This window comes from Ailuropoda melanoleuca, chromosome X, assembly GCF_002007445.2.
Source record: "Ailuropoda melanoleuca isolate Jingjing chromosome X, ASM200744v2, whole genome shotgun sequence".
Lineage (NCBI taxonomy): Eukaryota > Metazoa > Chordata > Mammalia > Carnivora > Ursidae > Ailuropoda > Ailuropoda melanoleuca.
In genome coordinates, this window is record NC_048238.1 from 31,063,175 (window position 1) to 31,085,168 (window position 21,994).

At 36.6% G+C, this 21,994-nt stretch overlaps 1 protein-coding gene across 1 annotated transcript in view; it reads left to right on the top strand.

Moving 5' to 3' along the window:
- The window catches only part of CFAP47 (cilia and flagella associated protein 47), a 484,475-nt gene that overhangs the window by 239,718 nt on the left and 222,763 nt on the right, over positions 1-21,994 (top strand). The window contains exons 40-42 of the mRNA XM_034649559.1: positions 10,855-10,941; positions 19,661-19,731; positions 21,058-21,203. Coding sequence (XP_034505450.1) covers positions 10,855-10,941; positions 19,661-19,731; positions 21,058-21,203 — 304 coding nt within the window. The remainder of the gene's footprint in view (positions 1-10,854; positions 10,942-19,660; positions 19,732-21,057; positions 21,204-21,994) is intronic.

A 21,994-nucleotide genomic window follows, 5' to 3' on the forward strand; every position in this document is an offset into this window, starting at 1 on the left:
TATCAGAATGCAAGGAACAACAAAAAAAGTCAGAATATGTAACATTAATCCAGTATTAAACTATGCCCTTAAATGAACCAAATGACTAACTCCAGTTCTTCAGAGGAAACCAAGATCAAACATAATTAGTCTTACATTCTAGTGGTAGAGCTAAAAGGAAATCTCAAAGTTCCACGAATTGGTAGACTATTTTTTTTTTAAGATTTTATTTATTTATTTGACAGAGAGAGAGAGAGACAGCCAGCAAGTGCGGGAACACAAGCAGGGGGAGTGGGAGAGGGAGAAGCAGGCTCCCAGCAGAGCAGGGAGCCCGATGCGGGGCTTGATCCCGGGACTCCAGGATCACGCCCTGAGCCAAAGGCAGACGCTTAATGACTGAGCCACCCAGGCGTCCCTGGTAGACTATTATAATTCAAAAAATCATACTATTTTATTGTTACTTTATGGTTTACCAATCTGAGGTGGTGCATGATTTGATTGGTAGAGGACAAGACTCCTTCTTCCTTTGTATGAATGTGGTCCTCAAACTTAGGCAATAGGCATATAAGCTCAAAATTTTAAAACCAATTACAGAATTTGTAAAATCAATATAACAGGTATGTATTTTAAAATTTATAAATAATAGAAAAGAAAGGAAATTTAATTGCCAATTAATTCTTTTGGAGACTTTTTTTATGTTATAAATATCATAACAATAAGTGAACTGGCTTTTAATGTTACACTTAAAAATGAGAATTTAATTATTAATAATCTTTAAAATAAAACAGAATTGCCCATATATGTTCCCCAGAATTATATGCAGTGCAGTGACCAGATTTGATCACTTTTTAATCAAAATTTAACACTACTTTTAACAATAATGGCAACCCAACCTAGATTTAACAGAGACAGGATTCGCCCACATGCCTCTGTCTGCCAGATTAGTGGTTCTCAAATTCCTCTTTCGCAGAATGCCACTATTTCTTGCTATACAATGCTTTTTTATATAAGATTTGGTTTCTTAGTATTTTTTTGAAGATTTTACATTTATATTCGTAGGATTTAATGATGTAATTCCCTTTTTTAGTCATGACTTTATCTGGTTTTGTGTGTGTGTGTGTGTGTGTGTGTGTCATTAATACTAGCCTCTGAGAATGATTTGGGAACTGATCCCTTTTATTCTGTTTTTTGGGAAGAGTTTGTGAAGGATTGGTATTAATTCTTTTAATCTTCAGTAGAATTCACAACTAAAGCCATCTGGGTCTGATCTTTGCTTTATGGGAAGTTTATTTCATTACTAGTTCTCTCTTTATTTGTTATAGGCCTAATCAAATATTCTATTTCTTCTCAAATCAGTTTTATAGTTTGTGCCATTCTAGGAATTTGTACGTTTCCTCCAAATTATCTAATTTGTTGGCACAGAAGTTTTCATAATACTCTCTTATAATCCTTTTTTTTTTTTTTTCTGGAAAGTCAATAGTGATGGCCCTTCCTCCATCCCTTATTTTAATAATTTGATCTTCTTTCCTTTATTCTTGATCAGTCTAGGTAAACATTTGTCAATATTATTGATCTTTTCAACCAGCATTTCTGGTTTTCTTGATATTTTCTATTGTTTATTGAGGTAGCATTGACTTTTAAAAAAACTGCAAATGTTTAATGTATACAATTTGATGAGTTTGGACATATGCATGCAACCATAATACTATCACCACAATTAAGGTAACAGACATATCTGTCACTTCCAAAAGTTGCCTTGTGTTACTTTTTTTTTTTTTTTTTGATGGTAAGAATGCTTAACATGAGACTTAACCTCTTAACAGATGTTTAAGCACACAGTACCGTGTTGTTAACTCTGTTGTATATCACAACTCTAGGACTTACTCATCTTGCGTAACTGAAACTTTATATAACAACTCTCCATCTCATCCCAGTACCAATTCCTAGCAACCACCATTCTATTCTCTGCCTTTTGAGTTTGACTGTTTTAGATACTTCATATAAATAGATTCATACAGTATTTGTCCTTCTGAGGCTGGCTTATTTCACTTAGCATAATGTCCCCAAGGTTCGAACATGTTGTCACATATTGCAGGATTTCCTTCTTTCTTAAAGCTGACTACACTGTAATATATACACACACCACATTTTCTTTAGTCATTCGTCTGTCAGTGGACTTTTGGGTTCTTTGGATTGTTTCCGTACCTTGGCTATTGTGAACAATGCTGCAATGAGCATGAGAGTAAAGATATCTTTTTGAGATCCGGATTTCAATTTCGTTGGATAAATACCCAGAAGAGGAAGTGCTGGACCACATAGTATTTCTACTCTTAATTTTTTGAGGAACCTCCCTACTGTTTTCCATAGTGACTACACCCTTTTACATTCCCACTTACAGCATGCCAGTGTTCCCTTTCTCTAGATACTCACCAACGTTGTTATCTCTTATGTGTTTGTTTGTTTTGTATTTTTTTTTTAATTATAGCCATTCTGTCAGTTAGGATGTGATATCTCACTGTGGTTTTGAAATGCTTTTCCCTGATGAGTATGGGTGTTCAACATGTTTTCATATATGGGTTTGCCATCTCTATGTCTTTTTCGGGAAAATGTCTATTCATATCCTCTCCCCATTTTTTAATTGGATTGTTTGGTTTTTTGATTGTTTTTTGCCTTTGAGTTGTATGAGTTCTTTATAGATTTTGTATATTAATCCTTTATCAGATATGTGATTTACAAATATTTTCTCCCATTAGATAGGTTGCCTTTTCATTTTCACATTACTCTTACATAGCTCTATTCCATTTCCCCCTTTCTTGTGGTATTTTTTGTCAGACATATTGTATCAATGGTGTTACAGTAATTGGTAATGTTACTAACATTTTTGGGTGTTTCTTTTTTTTTCATTCTGTGTAATTTTTATGATCTTAAGAAAGCTGAGAGAAGAAAGGACAGTGTATTAGTTCGCTAGGGCTCCCATAACAAAATACCAGACTAGGTGGCTTAAACAACAGAAACTTATTTTCTCACAGTTCTTGAGGCTAGAAGTGGAAGATCAAGGTATTGGCAGATTTGGTTTCTTCTGAGGTCTCTCTCCTTGGCTTACAGATGGCCCCCTTCTTGCTGTGCCTTCACATGATCTCTTCTCTGTATATGCACATCCGTGGAGTCTCTGAGCGTCCACATTTCCTCTTGTAAAAACACCAGTCAATGAATTAGGGCCCACTCTAATGGCCGCATTTTAACCTAGTCGCCTTTTTAAAGGCCCTGTTTCCAAAGGCAGTCACATTGTGAGAGTACTAGGAGTTAGGGCTTTAACATATGAAATTTAGGAAGGACACAATTCAGCCCGTAACAGAAAGTACGCGTTTATAATTCTCATTAGATTAGCCGTCTTATTTATCATTTCTGGTTTATTTGTTTCTGTGAATTCACGTTATCTTCTGGAATAACTTCATGGCTCAATCCAGCTTTGCTCTCACCCGCTTCAGTTTTTAAATGGTTTTTCTTTTATTTTCTCTCTGTCTCCTCCTTCCAGTAATTGTATTACACATGTATTGGTGCGTTTAATGGTGCACCATATATGTATAAGATTTTATTTTTCTTTATTCTATTTTCTGTCTGTTCTTCAGATTGTATTATCTCTATCAATCTTCAATTTGTTAATTCTTTTTTTTCTGCCAGTTCAAATCTGTTGAGCCCCCCTAGTGATGATTATTTTAATTTTTTTTTTACTTTCCAGCTCCAGAATTTTTATGTTTTTCTTTTTTTAATTTCAGTCTCTTTTTTGATGTTCTCTATTTGATGTTACATTGTCATCCTACCTTCCTTTACTTCTTTAGTCATACTTTCCTTAGTTTTTGAAACATCGATAACAGCAGTTTGGAATTAGTATTCTGTTAAATCCGATATCTGGTCACATTAACATGCAGTTTCCGTTGCCCACGTCTTTTCAGGTTTCATCATGTTTAAGGTTGAAATCTAGACATTTTAAAAATATATGATGTAGCAGCTGAATACTGGTCCCATCTGCCACAAAATCCTTAATGGTATTGGTTAACTTTTTAACTGACTAGCTAGCTTATTTTAGTGATATCTACCTCCTTCCCACAAAAGACTCCACGCACAAAGTGTGGTGCCTCTGATGTTACTTCTCGGGGGCCATAGCCTTGTGCATGCCCCCAGTCCGTCTGAGATGACAGTGGCTTTGGTAGGATTCCTTTTGACTATATCTTTGGAGATGTGTCATGAAAAAGGTTGCTCTGGCCGATGTCGTAGAGGTTTTTGCCTATGTTCTCTAGAATTTTGATGGATTCCTGTCTCACATCGGTCTTTCATCCATTTGGAGTTTATTTTTGTGTATGGTGTGAGAGAGTGGTCAAGTTTCATTCTTTTGCATGTAGCTGTCCAATTTTCCCAGCACCATTTATTGAAGAGACTGTCTTTTTTCCACCGGATGTTTTTTCCTGCTTTATCAAAGATTAGTTGCCCAAAGAGCCGAGGGTCCATTTCTGGGTTCTCTATTCTGTTCCATTGGTCGATGTGTCTGTTTTTGTGCCAGTACCATGCTGTCTTTGTGATCACAGCTTTGTAGTACAGCTCGAAATCCGGCATTGTGATGCCCCCAGCTTTGTTTTTCCTTTTCAACAGTTCCTTGGAGATTCGGGGCCTTTTCTGGTTCCATACAAATTTAAGGACTATTTGTTCCAGTTCTTTAAAAAATGCCATTGGTATTTTGATCGGGAGAGCATTGAAAGTGTAGATTGCTCTGGGTAGCATGGACATTTTAACTATGTTAATTCTTCCAATCCATGAGCATGGAATATTTTTCCATCTTTTTATGTCTTCCTCAATATCTTTCAAAAGTGATCTATAGTTTCTAGCATATAGGTCCTTTACGTCTCTGGTTAAGTTAATTCCAAGGTAACGCATGGTTTTTGGTGTTATTGTAAATGGGATGGATTCCCTAATTTCTCTTTCTTCAGTCTCGTTATTCGTGTATAGAAATGCAACTGATTTCTGGGCATTGATTTTGTATCCTGCCACCTTACTGAATTGTTCTATAACTTCTAATAGTTTGGGCATGGATTCTTTTGGGTTTTACATATAGAGTATCATGTCATCTGTGAAGAGAGACAGTTTGACTTCTTCTTTGCCGATTTGGATACCTTTGATCCCTTTTTGTCTTCTGATTGCTGTTGCAAGGACTTCTAGTACTATGTTGAATAATAGTGGCGAGAGTGGGCATCCTTGTCGTGTTCCTGATCTTAAGGGAAAGGCTTCCAGCTTTTCCCCATTGAGAATAATGCTTGCAGTAGGCTTTTCATAGATGGCTTTTATGAGATTGAGAAATGTACCCTCTATTCCTACACTCTGAAGGGTTTTAATCAGGAAAGGATGCTGTATTTTGTCAAATGCTTTTTCTGCATCAATTGAGAGGATCATATGGTTCTTGAGTCTTTTCTTGTTGANATTGATTTTTTTCTTGTTGATATAATCTATCACACTGATAGATTTGCGAATGTTGAACCACCCTTGCATCCCAGGGATGAATCCCACTTGGTCATGATGGATAATCCTTTTAATGTACTGTTGGATTCTATTAGCCAGGATCTTGTTGAGGATTTTGGCGTCCCTATTCATTAGGGAAATTGGTCTGTAATTCTCGTTTTTTGATGGGGTCTTTGCCTCGTTTGGGGATCAAGGTAATATAGGCCTCATAGAATAAGTTTGGTAGCTTTCCTTCTGTTTCTATTTTTTGAAATAGCTTTAGGAGTATAGGCTTTATTTCTTCTTTGAAAGTTTGGTAGAATTCCCCGGGAAATCCATCAGGCCCTGGCGTTTTGTTTTTTGGAAGGTTTTTAATCACTGTTTCAATCTCTTCATAATTAATTGGTCTGTTTAAAAAATCAATTTCTTCCTGTTTCAGTCTTGGTAGTTTANGTTTCATTCTTGGTAGTTTATAGGTTTCCAGGAAGGCCCCCATCTCTTCCAGATTTCTTAATCTTTTGGCATAAAGCTGTTGATAAAAAGTTTCTAATATCCTTCCTATTTCATTGATGTTGGTTGTGACCTCTCCCTTTTCATTCATAATTTTATTAATTTGGGATCTTTCTCTATTCTTTTGGATAAGTCCTGCCAGTGGTTTGTCAATTTTATTTATTCTTTCAAAGAACCAGCTTCTAGTTCTGTTGATCTGCTCTACTGTGCTCCTGGTTTCTAATTCATTGATCTCTGCTCTAATCTTGATCAACTGCTTTCTCGTGCGTGGGTTAGGCCTGTTCTTCTGTTCCAGCTCCAGCTTCTTGAGGTNGGCTCCTTCCACAATTTAGCTATTGTGGACAATGCTTCTATGAACATTGGGGTGCATATGGTCCTTCTCTTCATTGATCTCTGCTCTAATCTTGATCAACTGCTTTCTTGTGCGTGGATTAGGCCTGTTCCTCTGTTGCTGTTCCAGCTTCTTGAGGTGAGAATATAAAAACTGCATTTTAGATTTTTCTATTCTTTTGAGTGAGGCTTGGATGGCTATGTATTTTCCCCATAGAACTGCCTTTGTAGTGTCCCATAGGTTTTGGACCATTGTGTTTTCATTCTCGTTGGTCTCCATAAATTGTTTAAATTGATTTTTGATTTCCTAGTTTATGAAATCATTCTTGAGCAGGATGGTTCTTAGTCTCCAAGTGTTTGAGTTTCTTCCAAATTTTTCCTTGTGGTCGAGTTCCAATTTCAGAGCGTTGTGGTCTGAGAATATGCAGGGGATAATTTCAATCTTTTGGTATTGGCTGAGACCTGTTTTGTGTCCCAGNCCTGTGGTCTGAGAATATGCAGGGAATAATTTTTTAGACTCCTTGGATGTGTTAATTAATATTTTTCTTTAGACTTGGGAATTTTTCATCATTTATTTCTTCGCTTTTTCTTTCTCTATCTTTTCAGAATTCTGATTAGGCTTATGTTTGTATGCTTAGTGGTGTCTCACAGTTTTCTGAGACTGTGTTAAGTTTTTGTCATTATTTTTTCTTTCTGTTTTTTAGAGATAATCATTCTGTATGGCCCATTTTCAGGGACACAGGTTCTTTCTTTTGCTGCTGCAAACCTGCTGTTGTTGTGTCCCTCTAGTGATTTTTTATTTCAGGTATTGTACTTTTTAAGTCCAAACTTTATAATTGGTTCTTTGAATAATTTCTCTCTTTATTTGGTGGGGCATCACTGTTTCTCATAGATAGGGTTGCAGACCTTTCACCTAGTTTTGGGGATCTAGCAAGCTACTTCAACCCTTCATATAGGCCTCTGCTTCCGCAGATCTTCCTTTGATATTTTGGCAAGCTCTTGTTTGATCCAACTGCTGTTGAAACCTCATGTACAATTGCTACTAATTTTTTTCAGCCAACATCCTGGATATTGCTCTTTTCCTTTGAGTCAGGTCACTAAAAGCAACACCTTGCAAACTGAATTTCTCTAGGGATCTGTGAGACAGATGAAAAAGTAACAATGCTCAGGGATGGGACTTTTTTGGAAGAGCTCCAGTCTCAGTCTGTGCCCTCATGTGGCTGTAAGCCTGCCAGGTTTTACAGCTATCTTGGTTGCAAGGCTGCCGGTTTTCAAGGCTATTACAGAGTAGTGAAAAGATGGGAGTTACAACATAAAAGTTACAAGGCCACAAACTCTGCTGTTCTTATCAAGGTGTGGCGGTTTTTTGTTTTTTTTTTAATAAACACTACTCAAAATGTTGCAAAATTTTCATTAATTAACCAGAGCTCTGAAAAAGTTAATTTTTACAGTCTTTTCCAGTGTTTTTATTGCTTCTATACAGTAGCGAATGTGCAATGGTTCTAATTTTGCCATTTCTTGCCTTTATTTTTCTGGTAGCCTGGTTTTATTATTTGAAAAATAGTTTTTCTTTTAGATTAGACTCTTCCTTCTCAAATTTCGATCCTTGAATCAGCAAAATCAGCATCACCTGGGAGCTTGTTGGACAGAGTCTCAGGCCCACCCCAATCTATTTGAGTCAGAATCTGCATTTAACATCTGCAGAGGATTTTTATTGTACATTAATGTTAGAGCATTGCTGGTCTAAGTCAAGATTATTTAAAGTTTAATCCATATATAAGCTATTTAAAAAGCATCTGGAAAGCTTGTTTTAAATAGAGTCTCCTGGAACTCTTGCCAGACGTAACTAAGTCAGAATTCATGGAAATAGAGCTTGGGAATATGCATTTTGACCAAGCACTGCAGATGTTTTTAATACACAATGAAGTGTGAAAACTGCCGATTTAGGAGCTACAGTAATCAAATAGGATTTTTTCCATTTTAATGGCAGTTTGTATTTCATTTTTATAGTTAATATTTCTCTTTTAAGGAGGACATCTTCAATGTAATTAAGCAGGGACTTTTCAAATGCTACTTTATCTCAAAATGGTACATGCACATTATACAAAAAACCTAATATTTTCTTTATTGGTTTAGTCTTCTTATTTGTGTATAAAATTGTAGTATCCTTGTGACTGTTTTTATCCAGAACAAATTATGACCCCAATAAATTGCCCTGATGATTCACCTTGGATTTATAGAAATATAAAGAAACATTGTAAATTTTTTCTGCCTCATAATTTTATGAGATTTGAACGAGACTTTAGTGCCTTAATTTAAATTAAAATTACTCTCTAGAGAGGAATTCTTCCTACCTTTGCTTAACTATAACTTTAAAATGATATAAGCAAATCTGGTAGTCTGATACATGTCTTACATGGTTCATAGTTTACATTTTCCTGCAGTTAATTTTGTCTGTTTAAAAATTTCTAGTGTTTAATATTAATATAATTCCTTATAGTCCTTATTTGAAATCTATCAGAACTACCAACTTAAAATAAAAGGACAGAAAGTGACATTAACATTGTCAGTGAGCAAGAATTCCTGTCCCCTTTAAGGGTCCTTCTAGCTGGACTAAGAATCACATTGACATGAAACAGATTAACAGGAGAAAATCAAATTTCATAGCATAAGTGTGGGGAATCCACCCAGACAAGGAAATTCCAAAGGCAGGCAAAATGAGGTATATATGTCATACTGAACTAAGGAGAAGAGGGTAGGAGTCTGGGATTTTAGAGGAAAGGAATGCAACGCACAGGGGGAAAAGAAAAGCAGGTGTTTGGTAATTAGACATTTGCCTTGCCATACAGATGGGTCACTCAGATAAAATTTATTTCTGCTAATAACCCTAATTCTGGCAAAGATCCCCAATTTAGATTCTTCTTTATAATTAAGGGAGAGGCAAAACTTTCTTTTGAGCCCACAGGGTCTTGATTACCTCCAGCTTAAAATAATCTGCATGCTAAAGTGGCACATTTTGGGAGCAGAGGCTATCCTGAACCCCTTCAACATTGAAACATTAGGATGTATGAATGTGTTACATTTTAGTTTTGTATGCAGTTGTATGTGTGTTTATATGCATGTTTGTGTTTCAGTACTAAAACATTTAATTTTGTTATTGATCTATTTTTATTATAAAGATCGTATTATGAGATTAATAACTGTTACATAATAAAGATTTATTTTAATGAATTGTTGGGAAGGAGGAAGTTTTGTCTGCTCTTTAAGATCCTTCTAACTCAACTAAGAATCAAATTAACTGAGACAGATTAACAGGAGAAAATCAAATTTAGTTTTGTACATAAGGGGAATTCACACACACATGAAATTCCAAAGACAGAGAGGCAACATGAGCCTTACATGAGCTAAGAAGAGAGATGGGGTGTGAGGATACAAAGGGGAGGAAGACCACTAGCAAGAAAACGAGAGGACATATCTGGAAAACAGAGGTTGTCTTATTATGCAGATGTATTTTTTAGGTGAAGAGGAATCTCTGTTAATAGCTCTTTTCCTGATACAAGATCTCTTTTCCAATGAAAATTTAGTAAGTTGAGAGGAAGATGAAGAGCTTGACCTGAATCTGCTAGTTTTTTATTGCTTTTAACTCAAAATAATCTTCATACCGGAGTGGCCCATCTTGGTGCAGCCTGCATTTGGCCCCTATAAAATCAAGTTTGAATAAATATTTTGCAGATTCTCTTCAACTCTGCATATAGAATTAGGCATTCCTGACTTGACTCTTCATGAAATCTTTCATCCACATCTAGAGGATCATTTCCACACTATCTTCCACTAAAATGTGAGCAACGCAAGGCAAAGAGGATAATAGATTCATACTTGTATTTCCAGCACCTAGTCCCACATCTAACATATAATGGAGTCTCCATAACTGTTTCCTGAATGAATGAGCATTATCTCATAAGAAGGACTGAATTGCTATGTAATTCCCGAAGATGGCATAATTACTAATGCACTGATTAACTAGGTATCCATATCTCATGTCCAGTACTGAAAGAAACATTTCTCTCTTTTGGAAATAAGATTAGAAATTATGAAATGTGTACAGCTCTGAGAATACATTGAGACAAGTGTATGATTCCATTGTTTCTAGAATATAATTGGGTAGTCATTTATGTTCTAAGTTTCCTTGCAGTAAGAATTTAGTATTGCCTTTCCATATAATAGAATGTTATCTTTTACATATTTCAATTCCAGATCTTTTTTTTTTTAAGTAATCTCTACACTGAACATGTGTCTTGAACTCACAACCCTGAGATCAAGAGTTGCATACTCTACCAACTGAACCAGCCAGTCTCCCTGATCGTTCCCTTTTTAAAAACATACATGTTTTGAGATACAGAATGAGAGCATGTGTATTTTTTAACTGTAATTTATTCTGATTCTAATTATATTTTATGAATGATGGAAAAACATTTAAAAGAATGTTTTGTGGTCATTTGCGTTTTATTACAGTAGAATTCAAAATAATCCTTTCTTCATTTATTTTAGTGTCAGGTTGGTGGAATCCTCGACATTTATCTCTTTGCCATCTCAATCAGCAGAATCTGGACAATTCATTAACCACATGAACCATGGGTAAGTGTGAATATATTTATGCTCATAATTTTCTCAAGAAAAATTCTGAGAAATTAGCTATTAAAATAAAAAATATAATAGAAATAATATACTAAAAATATAAATTGAACTAAAACTGCTATTAATTATACAGTAGTTTTCATTTATTTGAAGTATTTAATTTATAGTATATATAAAATTTATATTATTCACAGTTATTCTATTCTCTTATGTGTTACTAGGCTATGTGCATGAAAATTGAATAAATATGCACTTGATTAAATACAGTGGATTCTCATAATTTGTGATAGTTAAGTTCCATAAAATTGTGGCACTCAATGAATGAATACTAAACCATTATTCATAGAAGAAATATATGTAAGCACATCGATTATAATTGCAAATCCTAAAAACAACCCATCCTGGTAGATTCTATTTTCTTCACATAAAGAAAGTAAGGGTCAGTAGTATTAAATGACTTGTATGAGGCTGACCCACTAAAAGGTGCCAGCAAATTGTTTCAAATCCTGTCCACCTGGCCCCAGAGGTGGAGCTTCTTGAACATTTGTACTCCTGTACTGCCTCCTACCGTCTCCCTCCTTTGGTCATCTGCATCTGAGGACTGAAGCAGAAGGGCCCAGTATCACCGTGTTGGACCTTAGCTGGGAACTATGTGACCATAGACTGGAACTTTTTGCCACTCTGCACATGTCCATAAACAACAGGGGAATCTCCATGAGTATGGATTTGGGGGGGTACAAATCAATTTTCCTGAGGAGACAAATTTGCAAATAACCAGAATTTATGGATAATGAGGATCAACTGTATTTAGGCTTATTCCACCTACATTATGAGGTCGGTTGCTTAGAAAGAAACTTTGACTTTGGAATAGAGAAGCAGAATTTTTAAAAATTAGATTGCTTTATATTTCTGATCTATTTTAAACTATAGAATAACTATTTAACGTGAAATAGAATAAAAACAACATTGCCAAGGTTAACAAAAATCAGGCAGAAAGAAAATAATGCAAGTATGTATTAGTGAAATGCATGCATACACTGACCATTACTGTAACAACTACTTCATAGCTACTACGTTGTTAGTTTATTTTATACCTTTGTCTCTGTGTAATGCTTGACAATGACTGTGTCATCCTTTTAGATGCAAAACTGTGTCAGGAGTCAAGGATTTAGCAATTTTTAAACCATAGGAATAATTGATGTTAAAGTCATCAGAAACTCTTAAAGTGATTTGTGCAGATATTGCTAAGATTAAAATGAGTATAGTTTATTTTCCAAAAGTAAATTGTATTTAAGCCAATAGTTACATGGGATTAAAAGGATTACATTTATTATGCTTCATTTCTTATTGGTTGTTCTGTGATTAAAATTGTTAAAGGAGTACACCATTTTTGTCTCACAGCATTTGTTTCATTGAATGCTAATTATATGCTTAACTAAGGCATTTGAAATCTTCCTTTTACAGTTTTCTTTAATGAACAATAAAATGATGAATTAATACCTTGAGCGATAAAGCATCATTATAGATACCATAAGAATATTGTAGGTATTTTATGTTAATTTTCTTATAGTGTGAAGTGCTAATATTGCTAGAAACTCTTCAGTTAACACTTCTCCTAAGTTTTTATTCTTTTAGTCCCTTGCTTCTTGATGAAGCAGCTGTCTGGCATGATAGATTTTTCCTGAATGGCCTTGAAATAATTTCTACACATTAATTGCAAATAATTTATAGTATCACATATTAAACTGGAGTCAGATCTCAAAGCAATGCTATACGTATCTGTGAGCATAAGTAACTCAAAGTTGGATCAGTTTAATGAACAGCAAAATTGAGTCTGCTTTCTCTGTTTTTTTCAAGATTTATTTATTTTCGAGAAAGACCATGCATGAACAGGGGGAGGGGCAAAGGGAGAGGGAGAGGGAAAGGGAAAGATTCCCAAGCAGACACCCCACTGAGCATGGCACCTGGCATGGGGCTCAATTTCATGACCCTGATACCATGACCTGAACTGAAATCAAGAGTTGGACGCTTAACTGACTGAGCCACCCAAGCGCTCCAAGTCTACTTTCTTAATTTGGAATGCAGTATAGGAATTCTGTATCCCAAATTTTAACATGCTTTTTCTTCATATAATATTCTGGAATGGTTTTGATTAGATCCAAAGTTTCACAATTACTGAGGCTATAGGTAAAGACATCTTTTTTATGTTATGCTTCTCAAATCTAAACCATAATGGAAATACAGAAGCATTAAGACATTTATAATTTAATTTTGGTTGGAAAGGACACTTTGCAAGTAGTCATCCAAAATAATTGCCAACTCAGCATACAGTACAGCTGAAGAAGTGTGTCTGTCATGGTCTCAAACATTATTGATCATTCTTTCTCGTATAGTCTCTTCCATTCATATTTATAATACTTTGCTTTCTTAGTTACTTGCTGAAGGCTTCCTGTGATAAAACTAACAGAAGATATAGTGATATTGAGTATTGGTCAGGGAGAACAGGATCCAACATAGAATAGTTAGGCTTCTGTAGTCTCAAAGAATGAGTCAGAGCTATTTGTTTAAAGGATTGAGGATTTACTCCTTTGCACCTCTGTGAAGACTGTCTACCAGATCAAATCTGAGAGTGGGACTTAAAAAGGCGAAGGCTACAGTTTTTCAGAAGAGAGATGCTCTCTGGTTTGTCATATCAGCACTGATGTGGACAGAATGCTGAGCCCCCAATTTACATGTTGGGTTGAAATAGAACAATCTTAAGTTTACCCCAAACTGTTTTTCTGACACTTCTTAAGAGATGTCTTAGATGCGCTTATTATGGCTCCTTTTTTGGGGTCCTGACTGCTTGCTGTATAATACCTCTAGGCTCCAGTGCATGTAGCAGCAAATTTGTATTCACTTTCTCAAGAATCAGCTAGAATATCCAGAACTCCAACAATCAAATCCACTTTATAGGCAGCAGAAGGGAGAAAGCAAAATAAGAGTGTGCCCTTTCTTTCTCTGTTAGGGAAACTTCCCAGAAATAGCACCCAGCCCTTCTGCTTGTAGCCAGTTGGCCAAATCTAGCTGGAAGGAAGACTGAGAAGCCACTCCTCTCCACAGACACATCACAGTAAAAGGAGGGTTTTGTCAGTGAGGAGGGAAGGGCCCATGAATATCGAGATAGGCGGTCCACAGGCTCCACCATGAGGGGACACAAAAGAGAGTTTTCTTCCAATTAGCACAAAGTTATCTAGTATTTCATCAGTCTGGCTTCATTGGCGTAATGAGGCCTTTTGATCTTTAAATACGTTTTAATAAAATAATACTTAGTAATGTTACATACCCTGTTTTTCTTAAAACTCCCCTTAATGTTTTTCTTGAATAGATTTCCAGATACAAATAAAATTTAAGAATGTGCATTTTGAATCATGACCAAAATGGAAGTCTGGTGTAGTACCTCTATGATTAATAACTTTTGTATGTAATATACCATACAATAAGCATTACATTGTCTCAATAACACCTACACTGTTCTCTAGGTCTAATCAGCAAGGTAACATAAGAGATGAAAAAAAGGTTAAAAAAATCACTCCATAAACTATTAGTAATCTCTTTTTAGAGCTCTTAACAAATATCCCTGTTTTATTCTTTTTAGGCTTGTGGTAATATGGCACTTCCCTAGTTGAAGTTATGTGTGAACATATAACTTAATCGGCCAATGACATGTGAGGAAATGTGCTAAATGTTTTCTCCAAGGGGTAGCTTTAAGATCCAGTGAACAATTTTTCTCATTCCCTTTCCCTGATTCGATTACTAAAGAAGTGTTTATAGAAATGGAGTTCCCTGCACTGAGAATCTTGGAGTGCACCCTCTCCACCTAGGATGGACATGTAATGTGAGTGCGAAGTAAACTAATACACTGAGATCTGGGGCGTTACTGCAGCATGACCTAGCATGTGCTGGTACTCCTCCTCAGATCACTGCAGTCAGTATCTCCCCAAATATGAATATTCTCTTTTCAAATGAGCAGTAATGTACTGAAATTATCTTTCAGGTGGCATAAAAAAAGGTAAAGTCTCCTATGAAAAATTTTTAAAGTGCCTCTATAAACTGCTCTTCTTAAGCAACGGACACATATAAAACAGCACATTTGAAACCACATGGATGATAAAGCTTTATATTCATCGCACATTTTACTTTACAGAAAAATGATCCATGAGCATAAACAAGAGCAGTTAAGAACTTTCTATTCTAATTAAATCCAAGGGATTACCAGAAAGATCAGGACAGGATACTGATTTTAGCCACACTTTAAAATTAAATGGTGGGTCAGCGGTGCTCAGCAATGAGCACTATGTAAGTACTTTCCTACAGTATTATGACTTGCTATTTTTTTCAGCAACATTGAATTATTTATCTTTTAAGAAATTCTTACTAAGTGGCCCCTCAAGCAGTGTTCTTAGTACCAGAGAAATATCAAATAAATAAGTCATAGATCTGGTTCTCAAGGAGCCAACCATCAGGTAGAAAAGAAAAAGAAAATCTACACAAGTGGAGGCAGTTGTACAGGGCAGAATGCATTCAGTAATATATGTTGTACCAAAAAAAAAGAAAAAAAAGTTCTGTGAGCTCATTGGCAAGGAATATCCCTATCTAGAGATAGAGATCTTCTTGAGCTTCATCTCCTTTGTCTTTTCTTTACGTATTTTCTTGGAGAATAACTAATGAAAGTACCTTTCGAATAAATCAGAGTTGCCTTTCCTCAAAGAGACCCTCAAACCCAGAAAAATTGAGTTGCCTCTACTATTTATGGTAAAGACAGATAGAAAAAAATTGTAAGCCTAGAAAAAGAAAACATTTAAGGAGAATAATGAGGTACTAAGCACTTCTTTCTCATGCATATGCTATACTCTGCTGTTCTTTATTATATACAAATTGGGATCGGAAATGTGAGTAAGATTTTGATGGCTGGAATCTAGAGCAGGGGAGAACTTTCCTATAAGTATAAAAGGAGCGTGGGAAGAAGGATTTGCTGAAGCAGTGGAGGAGGGGACAGGCAAGGGGAAATACAAGACATGTGCCAATGCATATGGATTATGGGAGAATGTGAATGAAAGTTGAAAAGGTATTGAAGTGTTTATCCTTCTGTTTTGTAATTATTTCTTGTAGACTTACTTTGTATGCCAGACCATACTCTGTGAGCTTAGGGGCTTTGTCATTTATCCTTGTCTCCCAGAGTAGCTTGGCCTAGAGTAGCCACCCAAATGAAAGAAGGCCCTGGTAGAGATCATTTTCTGAGTCGTGATTCTTGCTAAAAATCCAGAAAAGCTGGATTCTTCATGGCCCATGATTTTAAGATATTTCATTTTATGACACTGAATAACTGGTGACACTTAGAATTAGGCAAATCTCCAAGGAAAACAGAATGAATCAGAAGCCAGGTGTATGTACTAAGATTCACAATATGCCGTGATCCTCTTGCACTACATGAGAGTTTCATACCTGTTTTTAATGTCATCACAGTCTTTGCCAGACTGATGAAGCCTATTCTGCACAGAGTAATGTTTTATAAATACTGAAAATAAGATGCAAGGATTACAGAGTGTCTTAATCTTCCCAGGCTGCAATAATAAAATAGCATAGAAAGGGTGGCCTAAACAACAGAAATTTATTTCCCATAGCTCTGGAGGTTGGAAATCCAAGATCAAGGTGCAGGCATGATAGTTTTTATTCAGAAGCCTCTTCTCTTTACTTGTAGGTGGCAGCCTTCTTGCTGTGGGCTTATATGACTTTTTTGTGCATACATAGAGTGAGCTCACTGTTGGCTTTTCTTATAAGAACACTAATTCTGTTGTATCACGGCCCCACCCTTATGACCTCATTTAACCTTCATTACCTTCTTATAGGGCCTATCTCCAAATTCAGTCATTTGGAGAATTGGGGCTTTAACATATGAATTTAATGGTGACACTATTCCGTCTATAGCATCGAGGAAACTCATACTCCAGCAGATAATAAAAATATTTTTAAATTGTAGTATGTTAAAATACATACTTCATTAACATAATACAGAATTAAATCTACTGGTGAACATAATAACTACCATACTTTAAAAGTATTTATGAATGTAAATAATAGCTTAAGATATGTACAAGAATTGAAATGTGATATAAACATATCCATGATTATTTGGTGACCCAAATCATATTACAGCTAATGCTACTGTGGTTTGGTTTAAATTGCTATTAATAGTTAGTGGGAGTCAAGATGGAACTTTTCCCCATTTGAATTCATAGATCCACTCTGTCCTTGCACCCCACGTTGGTGCACCTTGTTTACAGACTTCTCATTTCCTCGGGAGCCAAAGAGGTACAAAAAACAGCAAATATCCCATTTTTACTGCCCTCCAGATGGCCACTAGGTCCTTTTTTGAAGTAGCCCTGGACACGTAGAGGATGAAGTGAATTTCAAAATTGATCCACTTACATTCCTTCCCGTGATGCATGAAAACTAGTCTTGATCCAGAAAATTAGCTCTTTGATTTGGACACAGCTGTGAATGCTGGCCCAGGAGTAGCTTCATGAAGCTTGTAATAAAGATCTCCCCTCCCTAGTGGAAAAGGTTTGAGTAGGAAGTCATTCTTGGGACTGATTTATTCATGCTCTGAATAGAACCAGTTCAATGTCATTTTGGTCATTTTAGTTTGAAAAGAGCTGCGTATCACTCCTGCAGAGAAAAAAGGAACGTCATCCCTTCATACCTCATAAGTAGGTTTCACTCCCTGACTTTCGCCCACTACTGAACTATTAGGAGTTATTCCCTTGCTTTATCAATAGTATTTTGTATAATTTTAGCCTCTTTTGATGCTATGTCTTCCTTAAGACCAAAGGTTTAAAAATGCTCCCTCTGCCATAGCTTCAACAGTAATTGGTGAGCATTGAGGAAAATGATAGCATACACTGAGGTGTGGGGAATAACCAAAAGGTAGAGTTGGTTTTCTGTTCTGTCTTTGGATCTGCAAGATACTGGTTTTGTAAACTAGTTAGGTTTATCACTGAATTTCTAGACTCAAGAATGTTGATCAGGGAAAATAGAATTTACCTGAACCAAATTATTTTATTAAATTATTTTCTGATGTCTCTGAATTAATCATGATAATCACTAGTTATATAAGCAAGGTAATAACATTTCTAGGTCTGCAGTATTTTTCTATCCATCTTTACCATAAATAGTACAGGTAACTCAATTTTTGTGGGTTTGAGAGTCTCCTTTGAGGGTAAGGCAACTCTGATTTATTCAAAAGGCACGTTCATTAGCTATTCTCCAAGAAAATATGTAAAGAAGAGAAAAAGAAGACGAGACCCAAATTGTTTTCCTTTTCTATTCATTATGAAAAAAATGGCTGAAGGGCTAGAGATTGCAAGTATTGAGCAAAATGAAGTTCTGAAATTATCTGAGAATTTTAATCATGCATTCCATCCAGAGCTCCATTATAGGGATGACAGTGGAACCATGCATCGAGAAATAAGCATTCTCTGTCGTTTTTCCCCTCTCTGTATGGTCTTCCTTATAAATGCTAAACTATCTAATGTGTCTCTGATAGCCTTAAAGTATCTATCAAATGTTCAAATTGCACAAAATATTAAAACGGCTAATCAGAATGTCTGTGCTTTGAAGTAAAGCAGAGAATAATTACAAGATGTGGTAAACCTTATTGAGAATGTTGTATCAAGAAAAGGCAGTGGAGAAAAAGAATCAATATGGCTGGAATTTTACTTGGAAATAGTCCATATATTTTTACAGTATCAAATTCAGGCAAAAGCAAGGGACGCCTGGGTGGCTCAGTTGGTTAAGCATCTGCCTTTGGCTCAGGTCATGATCTCTGGGTCCTGGGATCAAGCCCCCCCCTCCCCCCCGTGGGGCTTCCTGCTCAGTGGGGAGTCTGTCTCCCTCTCTCTGTCTGTCTCCCTCTCCCCTGCCCCTCCCCACTGCTCATTCTGTCTCTCAAATAAATAAACAAAATCTTTAATAAAAAAACAAATTCAGGCAAAAGTATATGACAAGGTGAGAAAATACGGAGTTTTTGTATTTTCAGAAAAAAATCAGGCAAACAATATCTGAGAGCCCAGATGCTAACTGCCAGCTTGTCGAGCAAAGTAATCATGAATATTGAGAAGAGCAGTTTGGGGAAAAATTGATGAGTTCTGGAAGACATGGAACCTTTCAAGGGAGGCGGTTGTTTCAGGCTGTGGTCTGCTAATTAATTTTCAGAAATGCAGCCAGAGCTTAAACAGCTACCCATATCTCCTCTCTTTATGAGAAAGAAGCAAATGCAGAAACAAAAAGCTGAAAGAGGGGAACCTTTCGAGAAATCAAGTTCTAGAACCACTTTTAGAGAGAATATCTATACAGTCCTAAGTTGAGACCACTACTTTTGATTTTTATTGTTATCAAATGTTTATTTCTTCATAGTATTCATAAGTAAAAAGGAATTGTTTTTACTAAATTGTATAAAACAGTGGTGGAAATATAGATGATTGTTAGTTTCCTTTTTGCATTTTTCTTTTAAAATTTCTGAAACAATATAGACATCAAGGTGATATATGAAATATATCTGTGGTCTTTGCATATCATGTAGGTACCATAATTTTTAAGGATCTATAAGATATAATGAAGATAGAGAATTGATTTTGAGTTTCGTTTGTGTTAATGTTGTTGTCCTATTTACTTATGGCAGTGACGCTGGGAGTAGCTCTGAACATGACAATGCTGAGGGTTGTTGCCTTTCCCCAAATGCCTCAAGAACCTGTGAGTACCTCAAGCAAAAGCTTTCATTTGTCTTCATGTCTGACTTTTATGTGCATAGCATAGCAGTAAATGAAATACTCAACAAACGATGGTTATAACAATAGACTGAACGGCAACCCTGGAAATCGATGGCAGAGTGGGATTTCCAAGGGCTGGTTCTCAGCCTTTTCTATTCATGACCCTTTGGAGGACTCTGCCCACATCTTGCTTTTCACTGCGAGTCCTAGTTTCCTTACATGTACAATGAATGTATTTAAATAAATGACTTTTATGTTTCTTTTGGCTTATTCTGAACTATTTAAACCTATGTAGGTGATCAACAGGTATCACCATGTTTAAAATTACAAGGAGAACATAGATTTACTTTGTTTTATGAAATAACTGTAAATTCAGAAAATATGAATAGAATGTGGATAGGACAATGGATATAGGAATGTTCTGGTTATCTCTGGCTACAGAACAAACCACCCCAAATGTAGTGGCTTAAACAGTAAAAATAGATTGGCGCTATTCTCTCTCACACTTCTGGAGTGACTGGCCTCAGCTAGATGCTTTTTGCTCAGTGTCCTTATGCAGTCGCACTCAGATGGAGGCTGGGGCTGGAGTCATCACAAAGGTTTCCTGACTCACATGTCCGATGGTTAATACCTTTTGGCTAGGACCTCAGGTAGGGCTGTTACATGTGGCTTTTCATGTGGCCTAGGCTTCTTCACAGGATGACAACTCGTTTCTAAAACCAGGTGACCCAAGAAAGGGATGATGAGGAAGAAATTGTATTACATTGTTTGCTCTAGTGTCAGAAGTCACACTGCTGCCTTGTAGCTTACTGTTCATTAGGATCAAGGCACTAAGACTCCCCACCATATCACCACATTCACGGCAGTGTTGAAGAACTTGTAGACATGTTTTAAAACCAACAAAAGTTATAGAAACATACATAAAACATTCCTCTATTTCCAGTTCAAGTTTTCTATTACACCCTGTTATGTGAACTATTACATAGTTGACAAAAAAAAGTTGAAGATGCTTAGATGACTGCTTTGCTATTTATACGTGTATCTGGGCTAATTTTAAACAGTAGTGAAGTTCCCTTTTTAAGGAATCTTTAATAGAGGGTCATAATTACACATTTTTATGATATCAGGCTTGAGCTGGGGTCACCCATGCTTTCATTAACAAATGCATGTGTCATCTAATTTGCTGTGCTAATGCTTCGAACATTTTTTTATTCATTTCAAAACTTGAAGCACTAATTGAAACAGCTGCTTTATTTGAACAGCACTTATGAAATGATATGTAAACAAGCTCTGCTTCGTGTTTTGGTAGCAATTAAGTCCAATTTCATCAGAGAGTTCTTCTGCTCCACACATACTCTTCACCTGGGCGTAAAAGGGACTTCAAGCCTGGAGCTCTTGTTTCTTCCCTTTGACATGCACACGCGCTACTGTGTCATCATCTTCAGCAACAAAGAGGTGAGAACAGAATGGCGGCACGTGTTTCCATCATGGGCTGGCACTTGAATGGAATAACCAGTACAGGGGCCTTGAAGGCAGCTGAAGGCTCTAGTAATGTAGATAGCAATTTCGGCCTTCTAGTTGCTAAACCAAGGGCTTATTCTCACAAATAAGCAAGGAGTTACACTAGTCTTGGGTAAACATTATAATGGCTACCTTAGGAAGTCCCATGGGAGCAGATTGGCAGCTTGCCTAACCTTGCTGCAGCTCTTTCTGTATTCACTCTCTGTAGCTACCTAACAAGTTACCAAACACTGAAGGGTTAAGACAACATTTATTATGTCACGTTTTCCATGGATCAGAGGTCTGGGCATGACCTGGGTGGGTCCTCTGTTTAAGGTCTGTCAAGTCTTCAGTCAAGGGACCTGCCAGTGCTGGATCCTCCTCAGAGGCTCCACTGAGGAAGGAGCTGCTTCTCAGCTCTCTCAGGTTGATGGCGGAATTAATTTTCTAGTGGCTCTGGCATCCATGTAGCTTACTTCTTTAAAGCCCGCAAATGGGGCACCTGGGTGGCTCAGATGGTGAAGCGCCTGCCTTCGGCTCAGATCGTGATCCCAAGGTCCTGGGATGGAGCCCCACTTCGGGCTCCCTGCTCAGTGGGGAGCCTGCTTCTCCCTCTGCCCTCCTCCTGCTTGTGCTCGCACTCTCAGATAAATAAATAAAATCTTTAGGGGCGCCTGGGTGGCTTAGTCGTTAAGCGTCTGCCTTCAGCTCAGGGCATGATCCCAGCGTTCTGGGATCGAGCCCCG